At 42.3% G+C, this 18,557-nt stretch overlaps 1 protein-coding gene and 1 long non-coding RNA gene across 4 annotated transcripts in view; one reads left to right on the top strand and one right to left on the bottom strand.

Moving 5' to 3' along the window:
- Window positions 1–2,534, bottom strand: part of MYL7 (myosin light chain 7) — a 33,630-nt gene extending 31,096 nt beyond the window's left edge. Inside the window, exons 1-2 of the mRNA XM_029604200.1 lie at window positions 2,489–2,534; window positions 1,076–1,186 (exon numbers count right to left, since the gene is read on the bottom strand). Coding sequence (XP_029460060.1) covers window positions 1,076–1,186; window positions 2,489–2,491 — 114 coding nt within the window. The 5' untranslated portion in view covers window positions 2,492–2,534. The remainder of the gene's footprint in view (window positions 1–1,075; window positions 1,187–2,488) is intronic.
- A 137-nt stretch (window positions 2,535–2,671) lies between these two features.
- The window catches only part of LOC115092849, a 36,398-nt gene continuing 20,512 nt past the window's right edge, over window positions 2,672–18,557 (top strand). For 2 of the 3 annotated variants that reach the window (XR_003857096.1, XR_003857097.1), the window contains exon 1: window positions 2,672–3,140. This is a non-coding gene — a long non-coding RNA (uncharacterized LOC115092849). The remainder of the gene's footprint in view (window positions 3,141–18,557) is intronic. The other variant, XR_003857095.1, reaches the window with a different exon arrangement.

The raw sequence follows: 18,557 nt of genomic DNA, 5'->3' as shown, positions 1-18,557 counted from the left end.
GGTGAAAATGGAAGGCCCCCATGTGCCACGAACGGCGTGCTGGGCCTTCATCTTTGCCACAAACGGCGCGCCGGGCCTTCATCTTCACCGCGAATGGCGCGGGTCCCGTGGCATGCCAGTGAATGTGTGTTGGGGAGGGTGAGAGAGAGCAGGAGGGTGTGAGAGAGAGCATGGGAGGTATGAGAGGGTGGGTAGGGGGGTGCTTGAGTGTGGGTTTCAGAGAGAGGGAGCCTATATGAGGGGAGGGTGATGCCGGTGAGAGAGAATGTGTGTGTGAGAGAGGAGAGGGGGTGTGGGGGAGTGCGAGAGACAGCTTAGTAAATAAACTTTGCCAGCCCTGGCTTTAGCAAATGTGCCTCCACGTCCCTTGCCCTGGGTGAAAACAATTTAGTTTTTCCTTTTCAGCTAACGCTTCCATACAAGAGCATATGTGCCAATAAAAAGGCTCGCTGCCCGGGCATAGAACGCAGGGACTGTCTCTTATGTGTTTTTGTACTGCACTGCATATGTCAAGTAGCGCTACAGAAGTGATAAGTAATAATAGTAGTAGTGCGAATACACAGCAGTCTCCTTGTGTGCCCAAAGGACCTGATTTTAAATAGCATTTAAATGCTTAAAATTGGGTTTTACATGTGTAAATGCACTCTACTCGTATAAGAGGACTTTTGAGAATTACTACAATGCATACCATGGCCCTACATTATATCTTTACAGTTATGTAGCCCAAGCAGCCCTGTTTTTGCCTTTTTAGCTTTCTTTTGTTAGAATTTATTTGTATATAGGAAAAGCTTTGATATTTTTGTTATTATTAATGGATTTTTTAATGCTTTTATGTGCTTAGTTTTTAAGTTTGTTTGTATAATGATTTTGTCTTGAATGTGATTTTTATTATAAAGGATTATAATTTTATTATTTATGTCTATCATACCCCCAACTTTAGTGAATTTCAGCAAGGCAGGCTAGAAATTGGATAAAAATAAATACATAAAAACCCTGCAGTGTCTGAATTCCAGCAGACACTGGTGTTCCTGCTTCAGCTGGAGAGTTAAGGCCCCCCAGTGCCGCCTTCTCTCACCTCCTTGAATTCCTGGATCTGTGATTGCTCAAACATGGAGAAGACATTGGAGGAGCCCCGCTGGGCACGCTTGGCTGCGGCTTTGTTTCGAGTCACTGCTTTTCTGCTGGCCTGTGAGACAAGAAACTCAGTTACAACAAGGGCTACCAGGTGGCTCCATAGCAGATGCAATGGGACACAACCAGGATGGGCTCAGCCTAGTTCCAATAACTCGGGGTGGCCTCTACTAATGCTAAATGAAAACTTTTCTGGGTTACCTGGTGGGTCCTTGTGGCTGCCATGGGATTGATTCCCTGCTCCGGGAGTTAGGATGATTAACTCACTGTCACAAATAATTCTTCCGCCTCTCTGTCCCCTTCTTATTGCTCTGACACATCAAACCCTAACCCCTTTCCCATGCCCATTGTAATGCAATCTGATTCACTTGTATTTTCTGACAGTTTTACTCTGACCTGCTCTTTCCATTTCTGGATCTAAGGAAGGGAGTGTTAACTTCTGAAAGCTCATCAAGAAATGCATTAAGGTAGTCCAATAAAAAGCTGTCATCTTAGTTCTGTTTTCCTTTATTTCGGTGCCTTCAAGAAGACTAACATGGCACCTACACTACTTTGTTCAATTAAACTAATTAAAAAGTTGTTTGGTAACAGAGAAGTAGTCCAAGCCACTCCACAGAAAAGATCTGAATAACAAAATACTTATATCCTCTTTATACAGTGCCGTCCTGTATACGATGAATCCCATGGCTGCAGTGACCCTATCCCAGGGAGCCAAGTGCAGGTTAAGAAATTAAAAATCAAAGATTAGGCGATACCTCTTTATTGGACTAACTTGATTTTCTAGCTTCCAAGAACTAAAACTCTTTTCAGGTCAGAATTCAAATGCACTGTAACTGTGAGCACACAGAGGAAAATGACCTTCTCAAGGTCAGGCAGTGAACAAATGGAGCAGGGTCTCAAACCCTGCAGCCGTCTCTTCTAACCACTTTGCCAGGCAATTCCATGTTCTTTTTAATCCTCTATCAATAAACCCTTTGGTGAAGTGGCCTGATTAGTCCCCATCAGCCAAGTCCAGTGAGTCCCAGTTACACAACTTCATCGAAACCAAGATAACTAACTCCAGTTACAAATACCTGATGTAAAGTTTAAAACAACAACAACTAACTAGTTGAATAGAGATGATACCTTTTTATAAAGCTGGCAAACATTCACAGAGGCAAACACCTGCAAACTCCCCATAGTACTCATGAATCTTTTGCACTTCCACAGATCCTCCCTCCGTTTTTAGTGTCCCAGCAGACTGTGCAGCAGTGCTGCTAAGTGGCCATTCTGCAAAACTAAACTAAGGTGACAGTCCTAGCTGGATCCCTTAAAGTAGGTAAGTGAAGCGAGTATTTAGTGATCAAACAGCACTTACCATCTCTGTGTGTGTCACTCTCCTCCAGAGGCTCTGCTCTCAGGGCTGGTGGGTTTTATATACTGGAGCTTATCGGCCACAGAGCTAGAATAGGACAGGGACAAGGGACCAAGCCAAACATGGCAGTCCAGAAAGAAAGAGACCTGCTGCTGAGATAAACCTGTACAAGAGCAAGAATTCCGAGGCAGGAGATTCTGATAGGAGCATTCCCCCACAGCTCTCACTCCTCCCGTGCCCTATCTCTTTTCTCCCAACTGACTCCAAAGTGCCTATTTCCTCTGTCTCTGCTTAGCTCTGGCCCTATATTCTTCCCTCTTTCATTTAGTCCCCTTTCAGCCTCCTTTAATCCACTTTTTTCCTACCTTTTGGACCTGATTTACTAAGGCTTCTTTTTTTTTTTCTCATTTTTTGTCTATGGAGAAAAAGATTAATAAATCGAGCCCTTTGTGTCCCTCCTTTTCTCAAGTTCTCATTGGGGGGTTTTTTTGTCTTCTTTTCCCTCTGTCTTCCGTATTTTGTTCTCCATCTGTCTCTCATGGGCTCTTTCACTCTTCCCTTCGTTCTACTTTTCCCTCTTCCACTTTCTCCCTGCCTAGCTATTGGATTACGGATTTCCTTTCCAAAGCCGAGCTCAAGGCAAGCTGCAGCGCAGGTACGGTGGGTATTTCTTTGCTCCAGAGAGCTTACAGTCTAAGACTTTTTAAATAATAAAATAATCTTGCAGTATCATTTAAGCCCACATCTAGCCGTATACAGGCCGCTGCCAATCTTTATCTTACAATTTTACTTAAGTATGTGACTTAAGGATGGGCATTGTCATGTATGTTTACAATTAAGGTTGGGCCTTTTCATATTGCACTCAAATGTATTTTTCTTCATGCTACAGTTAAGGATTGTTCTCTGTTCTGATGTTTTTGTGAAGTTCTTATAGTTCCCCTCGCCACAGTTACTTATATCCCATGTTCCTTGTGTCGCCCCCGAGCAAATTTGCAGTTTCATTGTAAACCGGTGTGATATGTATTTTATACAGGAACATCGGTATAGAAAAGTTATTTATAAATAAATAAATAAATAAAACGGTAACTTTCAAACCAGCGCACGGGCGTACAATGGCACGTGTACGTTGGCTGCGCCCAGGATTGCAGCCATTTTATAACATATGTGAGTATGTTATAAAATCGCCTGGCCATGCACACATGTGCCCCAAATTTTAAGTGGGCACATACAAGTGTGCACAAATGCCACTTTTACTATATAAATAGGAAAATTAGTTCTTACCTGATGATAATTTTCGTTCCTGTAGTACCAGTGATCAGTCCAGACTGCTGGGTTTTGCCTCCCTTCCAGCAGATGGAGACAGACAAAAACTTTGAGGGCGCCCCTCTTAACTTGGTGTGCCACCTGCAGTTAATAAACATGTAGATAAAGGTGGATCGGTAGATGTAGTGTATTTGGATTTTCAGAAGGCGTTTGACAAAGTTCCTCATGAGAGGCTTCTAGAAAAAGTAAAAAGTCATGGGATTGGTGGCGATGTCCTTTCGTGGATCACAAACTGGTTAAAAGTCAGGAAACAGAGAGTAGGATTAAATGGTCAATTTTCTCAGTGGAAGGGAGTGGGCAGTGGAGTGCCTCAGGGATCTGTATTGGGACCCATACTTTTCAATATATTTACAAATGATCTGGAAAGAAATATGACGAGTGAGGTAATCAAATTTGCAGATGATGCAAAATTGTTCAGAGTAGTTAAATCACAAGCAGATTGTGATAAATTGCAGGAAGACCTTGTGAGACTGGAAAATTGGGCATCGAAATGGCAGATGAAATTTAATGTGGATAAGTAAGTACAAGATGATGCATATAGGGAAAAATAACCCATGCTATAGTTACACAATGTTAGGTTCCATATTAGGAGCTACCACCCAAGAAAGAGATCTAGGCGTCATAGTGGATAACACATTGAAATCGTCGGTTCAGTGTGCTGCGGCAGTCAAAGAAGCAAACAGAATGTTGGGAATTATTAGAAAGGGAATGGTGAATAAAATGAAAAATGTCATAATACCTCTGTATTGCTCCATGGTGAGACCGTACCTTGAATACTGTGTACAATTCTGGTCGCTGCATCTCAAAAAAGATATAGTTGCGATGGAGAAGGTACAGATAAGGGCAACCAAAATATTAAAGGAAATGGAACAGCTCCCCTATGAGGAAAGACTAAAGAGTTTAGGACTTTTCAGTTTGGAGAAAAAGACGGCTGAGGAGGGATATGATAAAGGTGTTTAAAATCATGAAAGGACTAGAACGGGTAAATGTGAATCGCTTATTTACTCTTTCGGATAATAGAAAGACTAGGGGGCACTCCATGAAGTTAGCATGTGACACAATTAAATCTAATCGGAGAAGGTTCTTTTTTACGCAATGCACAATTAAACTCTGGAATTTGTTGCCAGAGGATGTGGTTAGTAGTTAGTGTAGCTGGGTTTAAAAAAGGATTGGATAAGTTCTTGGAGGAGAAGTCCATTACCTGCTATTAATTAAGTTGACTTAGAAAATAGCCACTGCTATTACTAGCAACGATAACATGGAATAGACTTAGTTTTTGGGTACTTGCCAGGTTCTTATGGCCTGGATTGGCCACTGTTGGAAACAGGATGCTGGGCTTGATGGACCCTTGGTCTGACCCAGTAAGGCATGTTCTTATATTCTTAGCTGCATAAATCAGAGCTTACCTGGATAAATGCTGCTACTTTTCTGGATAAATCCAATCTTGTATGGCTTGCAATTTTTACATACACAAGCATTTGTGCGCACTGGTATTTTATTACCTGCTCATATCAGTTGTACGCAGATTATAAAATACAGTAGTAAATTCTCGTGCTCCCATATACACCAGCATATGGGCACTCGTGAGCAGTTTTGAAAGTTATCCTCCAACAGGCCGATACAGAACGGTGCGCTCGGCAAATTTCCTGCCATCCCCTGTTAATGATGTAGAGAGTAATGTTGGAGTTGCATCAAAGGTGAGCATAAGGCTTAATGGTTAAAGGTAGTAAACGCTGCATCAAGCAAGTTACCCTGATGCTTGGTTACCCAGACTGCACAGATCAATGCCTTGTTGGATGTCGTCTGAATGTAAAACCTGTTTTCCACATTTCCCTCTACCGTTGAAGCAAAGTACAGTGCTGTATATGTATTCAAAGTGATGTATTAGGCTTAATTGGTTTAGGGTAGTAACCGCCGTAATAAGCAAGCTACCTCCACGCTTGTTTACCCAGATTGTGAAGTTCAGTCCTTGTTGGTTGTTATCTGAATGCAAATCCTCTTTTCCACATTTCCTCTTGCCGTTGAAGCAGAGAGCAATGTTGGAGTTGTGAAGGCTTGAGTAAGGGTAGTAATCATCAGGTAGTAGCCTCTACTCCAGTAGTCAACCCCCATGGCTCTTCTCTTCATTCCCATCCTCTAGCCTTTATGGATCCACAGTGTTTATCCCATGCCCCTTTGAAATCCTTCACAGTTTTAGTCTTCACCACTTCCTCCAGAAGGGCATTCCAGGCATCCACCACCCTCTCTGTGAAGAAATACTTCCTGACATTGGTTCTGAGTCTTGCTCCCTGGAGCTTCAAATTGTGACCCCTTGTTCTACTGATATTTTTCCAACGGAAAAGGTTTGTTGTTGACCATGGATCATTAAAACCTTTCAAGTATCTGAAAGTCTGTATCATATCACCCCTGAGCCTTCTCTCCTCCAGGGTGTACATATTTAGGTTCTTCAATCTCTCCTCATAAGTAATTTTATGAAGACCATCCACCTTTCGGTCACCCTTCTCTGGACCGCCTCCATCCTGTCTCTATGCCTTTGGAGATACGGTCTCCAGAACTGAACACAGTACTCCAGGTGAGGCCTCGGCCCTATACAAGGGGATCATCACTTCCTTTCTTTTCACATTGTTTCACCAACTTCAGATCATTAGACACTATCACCCCAAGGACTCTCTCCTGCTCCGTGCACATCAGCCCTTCACCCCCCATCAAATACAGTTCTTTCGGATTTCCACATCCCATATACATGAATCTGCACTTCTTGGCATTGAATCTCAGCTGCCTTATCTTCGACCACTCTTCCAGTTTCCTTAAATCCAGTCTCATTCTCTCCACTCCTTCCGGTGTGTCCACTCTGTTGCAGATCTTAGGATCATCTGCAAAAAGACAGACTTTACCTTCTATCCTGTCCGCAATGTCACTCACAAAGATATTGAACAGGACCTGTCCCAACACCGATCCTTGTGGCACTCTGCTTAACACTGCTCTCTCTTCAGAGTAAGTTCCATTTACCATCACACATTGACTTCTGTCCGTCAACCAGTTTGCAATCCAGGCCATCACCTCAGCACTCACGCCTAAGCTTCTCATTTTATTCATAAACCTCCTGTGCGGGACCATATCAAAAGCTTTGCTGAAATCCAAATAGATGACATTGAGCGCTCTTCCTCGATCTAAATCCCTAGTCACCCAATCAAAAAAGTCAATCAGATTTGTCTGACAGGACCTTCTCCTGGTGAATCCATGCTGCCTCTGGACCAGCAATTCTTCCAACTGTAGATGGTTCACTATTCCTTCTTTCAGCAGTGACTCCATTACTTTTCCCATCACCGAGGTGAGGCTAACCGGCCTGTAGTTTCCAGCCTCCTCTCTGCTCCCACTCTTGTGAAGCGGGACCACCACCGCTCTTCTCCAATCACTCGGCACCACTCCCATTTCTAGGGATCTATTGAACAGGTCACGCAGCGGACCCACCAGCACATCTCTGAGCTCCCTCAGTATCCTGGGATGAACCTCATCAGGCCCCATGGCTTTGTCAACTTTTAGTTTTCCTAGCTCTTCCCATACATTCTCTTCTGTAAACGGAGTTACATCTACACTCCCCTCCAGTTTCTTGTTAACTAGCGACAGTCCTTCTCCAGGGTCCTCTTTAGTGAACACCGAACTGAAGTATTCATTTAATATTTCTGCCATTTCTTCATTTCTTTACACACATTGATTCTTTTCACCTTTCAATTTCAATAAACCACTTTGGACTTTTCTCCTTTCTCTGATGTATCTAAAAAATGTTTTGTCACCTCTCTTTACCTCTTTGGCAATCCTTTCTTCCGCTTGACTTTTTGCCATCTTGATTACTTTCTTTGTCTCCCTCAGTTCCACCAGGTGAGGCCTCCTTGTGCTCCTCCTTTTGGGATCCTTTATATTTCTTGAACGCTGTTCTTTTAGCTTTTATTTTGTAAGCCACCTCCTTTGAGTACCAGATAGGTTTCATTTTTCTCTTGCTTTTCTTTACTTTTCTAACATATAGATTAGTTGCCTTGGTAATTGCTCCTTTTAGTTTGGTCCACTGTTGTTCCACATCTCTCACGTTCTCCCAGCCTTCTAGTTCTTCCTCCAGGTTCTTCCCCATTTCATCAAAGTCCGTGTTTTTGAACTGCAAAACTCAGGTCTTCGTGCTTCTTCTCTGTATCCTTTGTATGATATGAAACCATACCATTTGATGATCACTGGTGCTGAGGTGGGCGCCCACCTGGACATCAGAAACATTATCTCCATTGGTGACCACTAAATCGAGTATAGCTCCCTCCCTCATGGATTCCATTACCATTTGAACAGAGCACCTTGCAGGGCATCCACTATCTCTCTACTTTTGATTCTGCAGAAGGGATTCTCCAGTCTACATCCGGCAGATTTAAATCTCCAACAATCACCACTTCTCCCTTCTTTCCCATCTTTTGGATGTCTTCAGCCAGCTCTCTGTCAAGCTCTTCCATTTGATTTGGAGGCCTGTAAACCGCTCCAATAGAAACGGAAGCCCCATCATCTTTTTTTAGGTCGGCCCATAGTGCTTCTTCTTTGCCCCATCTTCCTTGCAGCTCAGATGCCTGGATATTGTTTCTGACATAAAGAGCCACTCCTCCCCCTTTCCTGTCCTCTCTGTCCTTCCTTAATAAGTTATAGGTTGGTATTGCCGAATCCCAATCATGAGATTCTGTGAACCACATCTCCGTGACAGCAACAATGTCCAAGTCCGCCTCTACCATTAGGGCTTGCAGATCTGGGATTTTATTGCCCAAACTATGAGCATTTGTGCTCATAGCTTTCCAGCTTTTCTCGTTCAAGTTACTGCTTTTCTTGGACTCCTTTTGTGACTTATTTAGTTGGGTTTTGTTATCCACTTCACCCTTTTCCATTGCGTTTGTATTTGGGGGGTGACATTCTAATTTCTTTCTGCCACCCCCGGCTTCTAGTTTAAATGCCTTGTGACATAGGATCTGAATTTATCTCTTAGGATCCTTTTTCCTGCCACAGACAGATGTAAACTAAAAAAGTTTTTTATAATACCTTTGAGGATAATTGCTAAAAAGCAATAGCTATGACTTTATATTTTTTCAAACAAACTCTCCGGGTATGGTATCAGAAAAAAGTGCTCACAGTCTCACAGGCTCTTGCCCTATACATGGCTACAACCCTTCTCATATATTGGCACTGCTGAATCACGTCATCTACCATTTACCACGGGAGCGTTTAACTTTTTTTTATTTTTACTTTTATCCCATTTAATTTATGAATTATAACACCCAATAAAATTATTTCTTAAAAATAACAACCTTCCCTTAAGTGAATTTATATTTTAGAATTACTTATCTCTTTGTTTGTGTTCTCATTACTAATTATACCAGTACGTTGCGCTTGCTGTCAGCTGTTTGCTGTCTTCCCGCCTGCCCGACATTGACAATGTTTCGGTGCAACAAGTGCACCTGCTTCAGGGGCTTACTGCTCAATACCTAAAAAGACAATATATGTTTAGAGCACTCAAATTCTTAAATTTATTTTGCTTTTAAAGAATGATACTAACAGTGGTACTCACTATTCAGCAACGCCGTCTCGCTCAATCTTTCACAGCATTCAAATATGGCGCCTAAACGCTGTCACTATCTCCTTACCGGAAGTTTATGTTTTTATACCCCATCATCATTGGGTAAAGCACCTATCAGGTGGATTTTACAGGTATACCGACCAGTCCACTTCCTTGTTAAGCCCAGCTGGTGCTACCGTATTTAACTTAAATCTCCTCCTCTCTCATCTGGTTCCATTACCTCCAATACCGTACATTTTAAACTAAGAAAGTTATGAGATTGGTCTAGGCAGTGCTGTACCAATGGGGCTTCTAATTTATTGCGTTTAAGGGCACTTTTGTGCTCTATTAAACGAGTTTTCAACTGTCTGGTGGTTTTTCCTATGTATAATAAACCACAAGGGCACCAAATAGTGTACACCACAAAACTGGAATTACAGGTGGATTTTCTTATTGGTTTAAATCTTTTTAATTTTTCTAGGGGTATATTGGTATTTGAATGAGCTAGTGGGCACATCCTACAGGATCCACACGCGGAGTGTCCCTCCCGACTAATTTCATTTCTAAGGGACATCTTAAAATGTGATCTAACTATTTGATCTTTTATATTTATCCCTCTCTTAAAAGCAATCAGAGGTCGCGACTCAAAAACTGAATGAACTTGTAGGACATTCCAGTGGCGTCTGAAACTGCGCGCCACTTCATTCACCCCTAGCGAATATGGTAGTACACAAGTAAGACGTTGTACATTTCTTTTTGGTTGAGGTTGTAATAAAGTTTCCCTATGATGTAAGCCATCTTTGACATATAGCTTTTTGTTGTTCCATACACGGCCCCAGCCCCCGATAAATCCAAAACTTTGTTCCTTACTCCAGGATTTGAGCCATACATTGAAGTTATTAATACGGCTTAGCCTCTCCTTCCCCTTTCCCTGAATAGGTAACACTTCTGAAAAGGCGATTTGTTTAACTATTGATAACAACCTACCCATGAAGCCACACATTCAAAATGTTATTAGATCCTCTTTTTGGAAATTACATATGTCGAGACATCTTTACCCATTTTTCAGTCCTCAGGCCATTCGTACAGTCCTGTGGTCCCTTATCTTAACAGGCCTTGACTATTGTAATGCCCTATATCTTGGGCTTCCGGCTAATTCCATCAGAGCATTACAGATTGTACAGAATGCTGTGGCTTGGCTGCTCACTGGTGCAGGGACACGAGATCATTTAACATCTGTCTTATTTTCCCTTCTCTGGCTACCAGTCCAGCCGCATATTCTTTACATTAATACACAGATTACTTCGGCACAACTCCATACCCTGGTTTAATGCAGTTTTGAGAATATATCAACCTGCCCACCTATAAAGATCAACTAATAAAAATGTATTTGGAGTTCCTTCTGTTCAGTTTGTGCATCTTGGTGCTATCAGAGAAAGGGCTTTTCCAATTGGGGGGCCCTTATCTGTGGAATATGCTACCTGAAAAACTACACCCGATGCCTTGTGTGAAATCAATTAAAAAGGAGTTAAACACATATTTATTTTTACAAGCCTTTAATGACTGTGCTCAAACTTGGTATAGTTTTCACTATTCCAATGATTTTTTTCATTTCGCTTTTGGAATTGTGTTCCCAGTAAATACAGCTTGAATTACTCCTTACAAGTCATTGTGCAACTCTTACCGTCTTGCTGATTTCTACATTTTTCCTGGATTATGCTTGTCAGTTGATACAGCTTTAACTGTATTGTGCAAACCATGCAATGTTGTTGTTTGTCTATTTCATGTTATTGCTTTTAATCCTTTTTACATTTTTCAAATGTTTAAAAAATGACGCATGTTGAAATACTATGAACCGCCTCGAGCGAGATTTATGAGAGCAGGTTACAAATTTTACAAATAAATACATTTAAAGTAGAGTGGTGGGCCAGATGGGGTACATCTGAGGGTTTTAAGGGAGAAGTTCTGGCAGCTCCGCTGGTTGACCTTTTCAATGTTTCTTTAGGGTCAGGAGTAGTTCAGAGGACTGGAGACAGGCCGATGTCGTTCCTATTCATAAAAGTGGAAGTAAGGAGCATGCTGGGAACTCTAGGCCAGTTACTCGGACTTCGGTGGTGAACAAGTTAATGGAATCTGATCAATGTCATTGATTGGGTGACCAGAGAGATGGATCAGAAGAGAGCAGTAGATGTAGTGAACTTGGATTTCAGTAAGGCCTGTGACACAGTTCCACATAGGCGAATTATAAATAAGTTGAATACCCTTGCAATGGATCCTAAAGTTGACTGGGTTAGAAACTGGTTGAGTGGGAGACAAAAAAAAAGGTAGTGATAAATGGACTTCATGCTGAGGAGCGGGGTGCTGCAGGGATTGGTCTTTGCACCAGTTCTTTTCAATATTTTTGTGAACAGATTATCGGGAAAGGTTTGTCTTTTTGCCAACTGTACCAAAATTTGCAGCAGGGCAGATAACCAGGAAGATTTGGAAAACCTTACAATGGATCTAGCAAAGCTCAAGGAATGGCCTAGGATCTGACAGCTAAGACTTAATGCTAAAAAATGAAGAGTTAATCATTTAGCATACAAAAACCCTCGGGAGAGGTACAGTACAGGCAATGAAATTCTAAGCACAAAAGAAGAGCGAGATCTAGGGGTGATTGTATCTGATGATCTTAAGGTGGTCAAACAGGTAGATAAAGCGATGGCAAAAGCTAGAAAGATACTTGGCTACATAGGGAGAGGAATGGTCAGCAGAAAAAGGGAGGTGATATTCCTCCTGTAGAGGTCCCTGGTGAGACCGCAATTGTAATACTGTGTATAGTTCTGGAGATGGCCCATAAACCGTTTGAAGTAAGTTGAGAGGGTGGTACTAAAATGATCAGTGGTCTTCGTTCTAAACTTATTGGGATACACTAAAACATCTAAATATGTATACCTTGGAGGAAAGGCAGATTAGAGGAGATATGAAAGATATTTTTTTTTCCATTATCTTTATTGGGGCATGAAGAAAAATACATTTCAAATAACAAGCAGACATAACAAATGTTACATGCCTCCACCTTTTTTCCCCACTTGGAGCCCATCCCTCCCCCCTTACCCAATCCCCCCAAACCCTCCCCCCCCCCTTACAGAGAATCTCAAGGGTAAACAATTATCCGATAATTACAGGTACAGTATATTATCATATTAAAGGATGTCGATTTTACGTCTCATATGATAGATATTTAAATGCCTCCAAGTTTTCCATGCAGAGGAGGCTGTAGAACAAGGGGTCATGGGATGAGCGTGAAAGGGATAGACTCAGGAGTAATCTAAGGAAATATGTCTTTACAGAAAAGATAGCAGATGCATGGAACAGCTTCCCCGTAGAGGTGGTGGAGACCAGAACAGTATTTGAATTGAAGACCGCATGGGATAAACACTGAGGATCTCTGAGGGTGTAGTAGGGATTGTAAAGCTGAGAAGTTGTTATGGATGGGCAGACTGGATAGGCCATAATGGTTGTTTTCTGCTGTCGTTTCTCTGACGAAGCGGACTCTGTCCTCGAAAGCTCATGCTTCAATAAATTGGTTAGTCTATAATGTGCCACCCAACTCCTGTCATTGTTTCAGTGTATGTCTCCCTTCACGGCTTGTCCCAAATCTGACTGGGATCTGTAAACAGCAGCAGCAGCAATGAAAGTCAGCACCAAACCTGCAGTGACCTCCATCTTTCCTCGTGCAGGACTTCCTGTTACCACAGACTCCTGTGAGGATGGAGCCACTGCAGGCAGGCCTGGATTTGTCAATAGGGGCAGTACAAATCTGGGAGGGCAGCAGGCTAGCTGAAGATTTGCTGCCTTCCAATAAAATTAATAAAAAATTATACTAATAAATAGAGTGTCAAACTAATTTAGTTTCATAATTTAATATTTAAAAGATGGAAATGTTTGCCATTTTGCTTCAGAATTTTAAAGTTTTTGCTACATGAATCTAGGGGGGCTGTGCCTCAGACCTTTTGCCCCCTGTTGTCCACCCTTGGGGGGGGGGGGGGAGGGAGATGATAGTGGGAGAGGGTGACAGCACCAAAAGTGCCTAGGGGCACCAAAATCCTAAATCCGTCACTGACGTGCTAGTTCATAGGCCCCATGCTGACTTTCACTATTTTTGCTGCTGATGACTGAAGAGCACAGCTATTTGACACACTTGTGATCCCAGCTAAAGGTTTTGTGACCCCACAGTTTGGGAAGTCCTGATACACAGTAAGAGAACATTCTGTTCAGTGGTGTTAGTGAACCTGCCTACAGTACTTATCCAGCAAGTGTTTCTGATGTCTTTTTTCCCCCTGTATTTTCAGTTTTAAGTGCCAAGGCAGTAGAACTGGAAACTTAATTCCATCTCTGACCTGGAGTTAAGTTTGCAGTGTAAGAAGATCCGGGCTGGACCAACACATCTCTCATGCCCTCATCTGCATGGGATTTCCATGCGAGGGTACCAAGCACTATTCCCATTTTGGAACGCACATTTTCCTCACGCAAAACTCCTTTTTAAATCGGCAGTTGCCCACAGAAAATGTGCGTTGACGTGCAGGCACAAAGGTGCATTTGGCTGAACGCACCTTTCTCATCAGCCTATGAGGAGGCTTAAACTTAGGGAAGTTAAAAACAACTTTCTCAGGATGAACAAAAGAAGATAAGATGTGCTGTACCGGGTCAGAGCAAAGGACCATCAGCCCCAGAATCTGCCTCCGATAGTAGCCAATCTGAGTCACAAGTATCCTGCAGATCCCAAAGGGCTGATCCATTTTTTTTGTAGCTCACTCCCAGGAATAAGGGAGGCTTTTCCAAGATTTCCTGACTTACAATTGTTTATGGACTTTTCCTCCAGGAACTTGTCCAAACTCCCTTTTAATCTCAGTTTTGCTAAATGCTTTGACCACATGCTCCAGCAACAAACCCCACTGCTTGATTGTGCACTGAATGAAAAAATACTTTCCCAGATTAGTTTTAAATCTGTTAGTTTCATGTGCTTCCCAGTCCAGTCCTCAGGTCACACCTAGCCAATCAGGTTTTCAGGATATCCACCACGAATATGCATGAGAGAGATTTGCACTCAGTGGAGGCAGTGCAGGCAAATCTATCTCATGCAAGTTCATGGTGGATATCCTGAAGACCTGACCAGTTTGTGGCTCTCGAGGGCTGGAGTTGCCACCCCTAGCATAGTACTTGTCAAGTGTTTCAGTGGCTGAACTTCGCGGTTTAAAAGTGAAAGAGCCAGATGTCGCAGTGGGGCCTTCAGCAGCATGATCACCGCATTTTGAGGAGGAGGGGGAGTGCTGCGAGAGTGAGTGAAGCTGGCGCTTCCGCCATGTTGATTTTTTTTTGTGAGCGGAGCATGCTGCCAAAGCGGGCATAATCGCTGCCGGGGTGCAGCGAATTGGCGGCATTTGCCACATCTGTGAGTAGGAGAGGGATGTAGGAAACTGGAGCCTGTGGCTATTTTTGGAGCCGTGGCTGCTCCGGGCCTCCTGATGCGGTCCTGAGGCTCTCGATGGTGCGCCAACACGTTGAACTGCTGACCTTTGATTGAAGGAAGAGTGGAAGCTCCCGTGAGCACAGGAAAAAAATAATAAAATTAAAAAAAAAAACTGCCCAGGTGAGGAAACTGGAGCAGGTGGCAGATGTTAGCACTGCTGCTGCTTCGGATCTCTTCCCTGCCCGTGGCTCAGGGCAGCAGATGCAAAAATAAAGTTTAAGTACAGAATAAAGAAGATATTGCTGCCATTGCTGTTGCAGAGGATTTGAAAGATTAAATGTAATGATAAAAAAATAAAAACATACACTTGGTGCTGAAGAGAGTTCCTGGTACATGGGGATTAAGACCCTATGATGACATCAGAGAATAACTAGAAAATTGCCTGTAAACTCTTTTTGAAGTAAAAATAACGTTTTTAGGACGTTTTAGAATTCTAAAACCTGGCTTTTTTAATATGCAAAAGTTGAAGAGGATCATGTTAAATTTTTAAAGGGATACACAACATCATTTTCATACTTGTTGGGGATGGGGGTCAGAAGACCTATAAAACTGTAAAACAAAATCAGTCAGTGGGGATTATGTTAGTGGGGGTCATGAAAAGACTTATTTTAAAAAAGATTCATATAAAAATTAAACTCTGAAAATATTTATTTAAACATTTATATTTAAAAGTAGTTCTGGAGTCCAAATAAAATACAGATTCAGGAAAAAAAATTGTCTTGTCTGGATAAATATCTAAGTGTTCAGAAAAAGCTTTTGTCTGCTTTAAAAATTGTTTTAAAGTATTTTAGACTCAGATATTGAACTGGAGGGTTTTTTAATGAGATTTTGACTGAATGGCTGATGTAGTGGTATTGTGGATGATGAGAGGGTGTATTTATAAGAACATAAGAACATGCCATACTGGGTCAGACCAAGGTTCCATCAAACCCAGTATCCTGTTTCCAACAGTGGCCAGTTCAGGCTATAAGTACCTGGCTAGTACCGAAAAACTAAGTATATCCCATGGTACTGATGCTAGTAATAGCAGTGGCTATTTTCTAAGTCAACTTAATTAATAGCAGGTAATGGACTTCTCGTCCAAGAACTTATCCAAACCTTTTTTAAACCCAGCTACACTAACCACATCCTCTGGCAACAAATTCCAGAGTTTAATTGTGTGTTGAGTGAAAAAGAACTTTCTCCGATTAGTTTTAAATGTGCTACATGCTAACTTCATGGAGTGTCCCCTTGTCTTTATTATCTGAAAGAGTAAATAACCGATGCACATTTACCCGTTCTAGGCTTCTCATAATTTTAAACACCTCTATCATATCCCCCCTCAGCCGTCTCTTCTCCAAGCTTGAAAAGTCCTAACCTCTTTAGCCTTTCCTCATAGGGGAGGTGTCCATCCCCTTTATCATTTTGGTAGCCCTTCTCTGTACCTTTTCCATCGCAATTTTGAGATGCGGCAACCAGAATTGTACACAGTATTCAAGGTGGGGTCTCACCATGGAGCGATACAGAGGCATTATGACATTTTCCGTTTTATTCACCATTCCCTTCCTAATAATTCCTAACATTCTGTTTGCTTTTTTGACTGCCGCTGCACACTGAACCGATGATTTCAATGTGTTATCTACTATGATGCCTAGATCTTTTTCCTGGGTGGTAGCTCCTAATATGGAACCCAACATTGTGTAACTATAGCATGGGTTATTTTTCTGCCATTTGGATGCCCAATCTTCCATTCTCACAAGGTCCTCCTGCAATTTATCACAATCCGTTTATGATTTAACTACTCTGAACAATTTTGTATCATCTGCAAATTTGATTACCTCACTCATCGTATTCCTTTCCAGATCATTTATAAATATATTGAAAAGCACCGGTCCAAGTACAGATCCCTGAGGCACTCCACTGTTTACCCTTTTCCACTGAGAAAATTGTCCATTTAATCCTACTCTCTGTTTCCTGTCTTTTAACCAGACAGGTTTTGTGTTTTGGGAGGAGCAGCATTTTATTTGGAGACTATAGATTTTAATTTTATTTGTAATTTGATCCCTGTTACTTGGATAGGTTGAATTCCATTAATTCAAATCTCGGAACAGCTGTGGCAGAGGAAGCTGTTGCTATGGAGTTTCCTAGACAACATAATTGTATCAAAAATTCTTAAAGTGAAAAGGCAGAGTAATATTTCTATTTTAAAGTCAAAGCACATTTAATGTATTTTTATTTGTAAAAATAAAGGAAAAAGTAGATTGAAGATTTATTTAACTTCATTGTTAACTGAGGGGATGGGTGACTAGTAGATATTTGTCCTTATTTATTCTAAATGAAGAGGCTAGGAACTATTTTATCTAGTGATCTCATGCAGAATAATAATCTTTTAAAACCAATATAGTAGTACTCCTGGTGGAATTCTGCACAAAAAAATTTAAAATTCTGCGCACAAAAACTTAAAATTCTGCAAAATTATGCAAATTTTATATTGGTCAAAATAACACAATTTACATGACAGTGTTTAAGTAATTACATTTTAAATTAATAAAGAAAAAAGTTATTACTTAAAGATGCAGAATTTTAAATATTTTGAGCAGAATTTCCCTAGAAATTCACTGTAAGAGTGTCCCTTCCACTCACTCTCCCTACTCCCCTGGCCACTTTGCCCTCTCAGGCCCCAACTCCTCCACCTGCCAGTATCTCTCCCCTCCACCTCTAGGCTCAACCCCTTCCACTCTATTGCCACTCCCAGAGTTTCACCCCATTCTCTGTACTGCCCCCTCACACAGGCTCCCTTCTATCCCTCCCTCTCTCACACACATGCTCCCTCTCTCTAATACACATACATGCACCCTCATTCAGGGTCCCTCTCTCTTGCATATACACACATACAAGCTCCCTTTCTCTCTCACGCATACACCTTCATACAGGCTACCTATGACTCTCATGCACTCCTTCACACAGGCTCCCTCTCCCACATACACAATCCCTTCACACAGGCTATCACCCTCGCATACACACGATCCCTTTTTCATACACACGCGCTCCCAATCTCACACACATACACACTCCTTCACAATCTCCTCATATAGGCTCCCTCTCTCTGAAACCCACACTCAAGCACCCCCCACTCTCTGTCACACTCCCCCCTGCTCTCTCACCTCTTCTGCTCTCTCCCTCCCCCTGCTCTTGCTCTCTCACACCCTTCTCCCCTCCCCCTTCTCTCTCTCACACACACACACACACACACACACACACACACACACACACACACACCCCCCTCTCTACACACATTCACTCTCACCGGGGCTTTAATCTTTGCCGCAAGTGGAGTGGGTCCAAAGGCATGTGGGGGCCTTCATCTTTGTGCAAACAGCGTGCCGGGGGCCTTCATCTTTGGTATGAACGGCACACCAGGGGCCTTCATCTTTCTGCGAACATCGTGCCTGGAGCCTTCATCTTTGGCGTGAATAGTGCGCTCCATTTGCGACATGCTGGGATCTCCTCTGACATTTTCTGTGCAGAATTTGGCAATTCTGTGCAGCGGGGAATTCTGTGCAAATTCTGCACTCCGCAGTAGCGCAGAATTCCCCCAGGACTAATAGTAGTTACAGTTTAGAAGAGTGGGGGGATTCCTGAGCTGACAGCCGAGAGAGAAGGGCCTGCGCAGCCGCTGCTTA

This window comes from Rhinatrema bivittatum, chromosome 5, assembly GCF_901001135.1.
Source record: "Rhinatrema bivittatum chromosome 5, aRhiBiv1.1, whole genome shotgun sequence".
NCBI lineage: Eukaryota > Metazoa > Chordata > Amphibia > Gymnophiona > Rhinatrematidae > Rhinatrema > Rhinatrema bivittatum.
The sequence above is the reverse complement of the archived record's forward strand: the minus strand, read 5'-3'. Positions and strand labels throughout refer to the sequence as shown.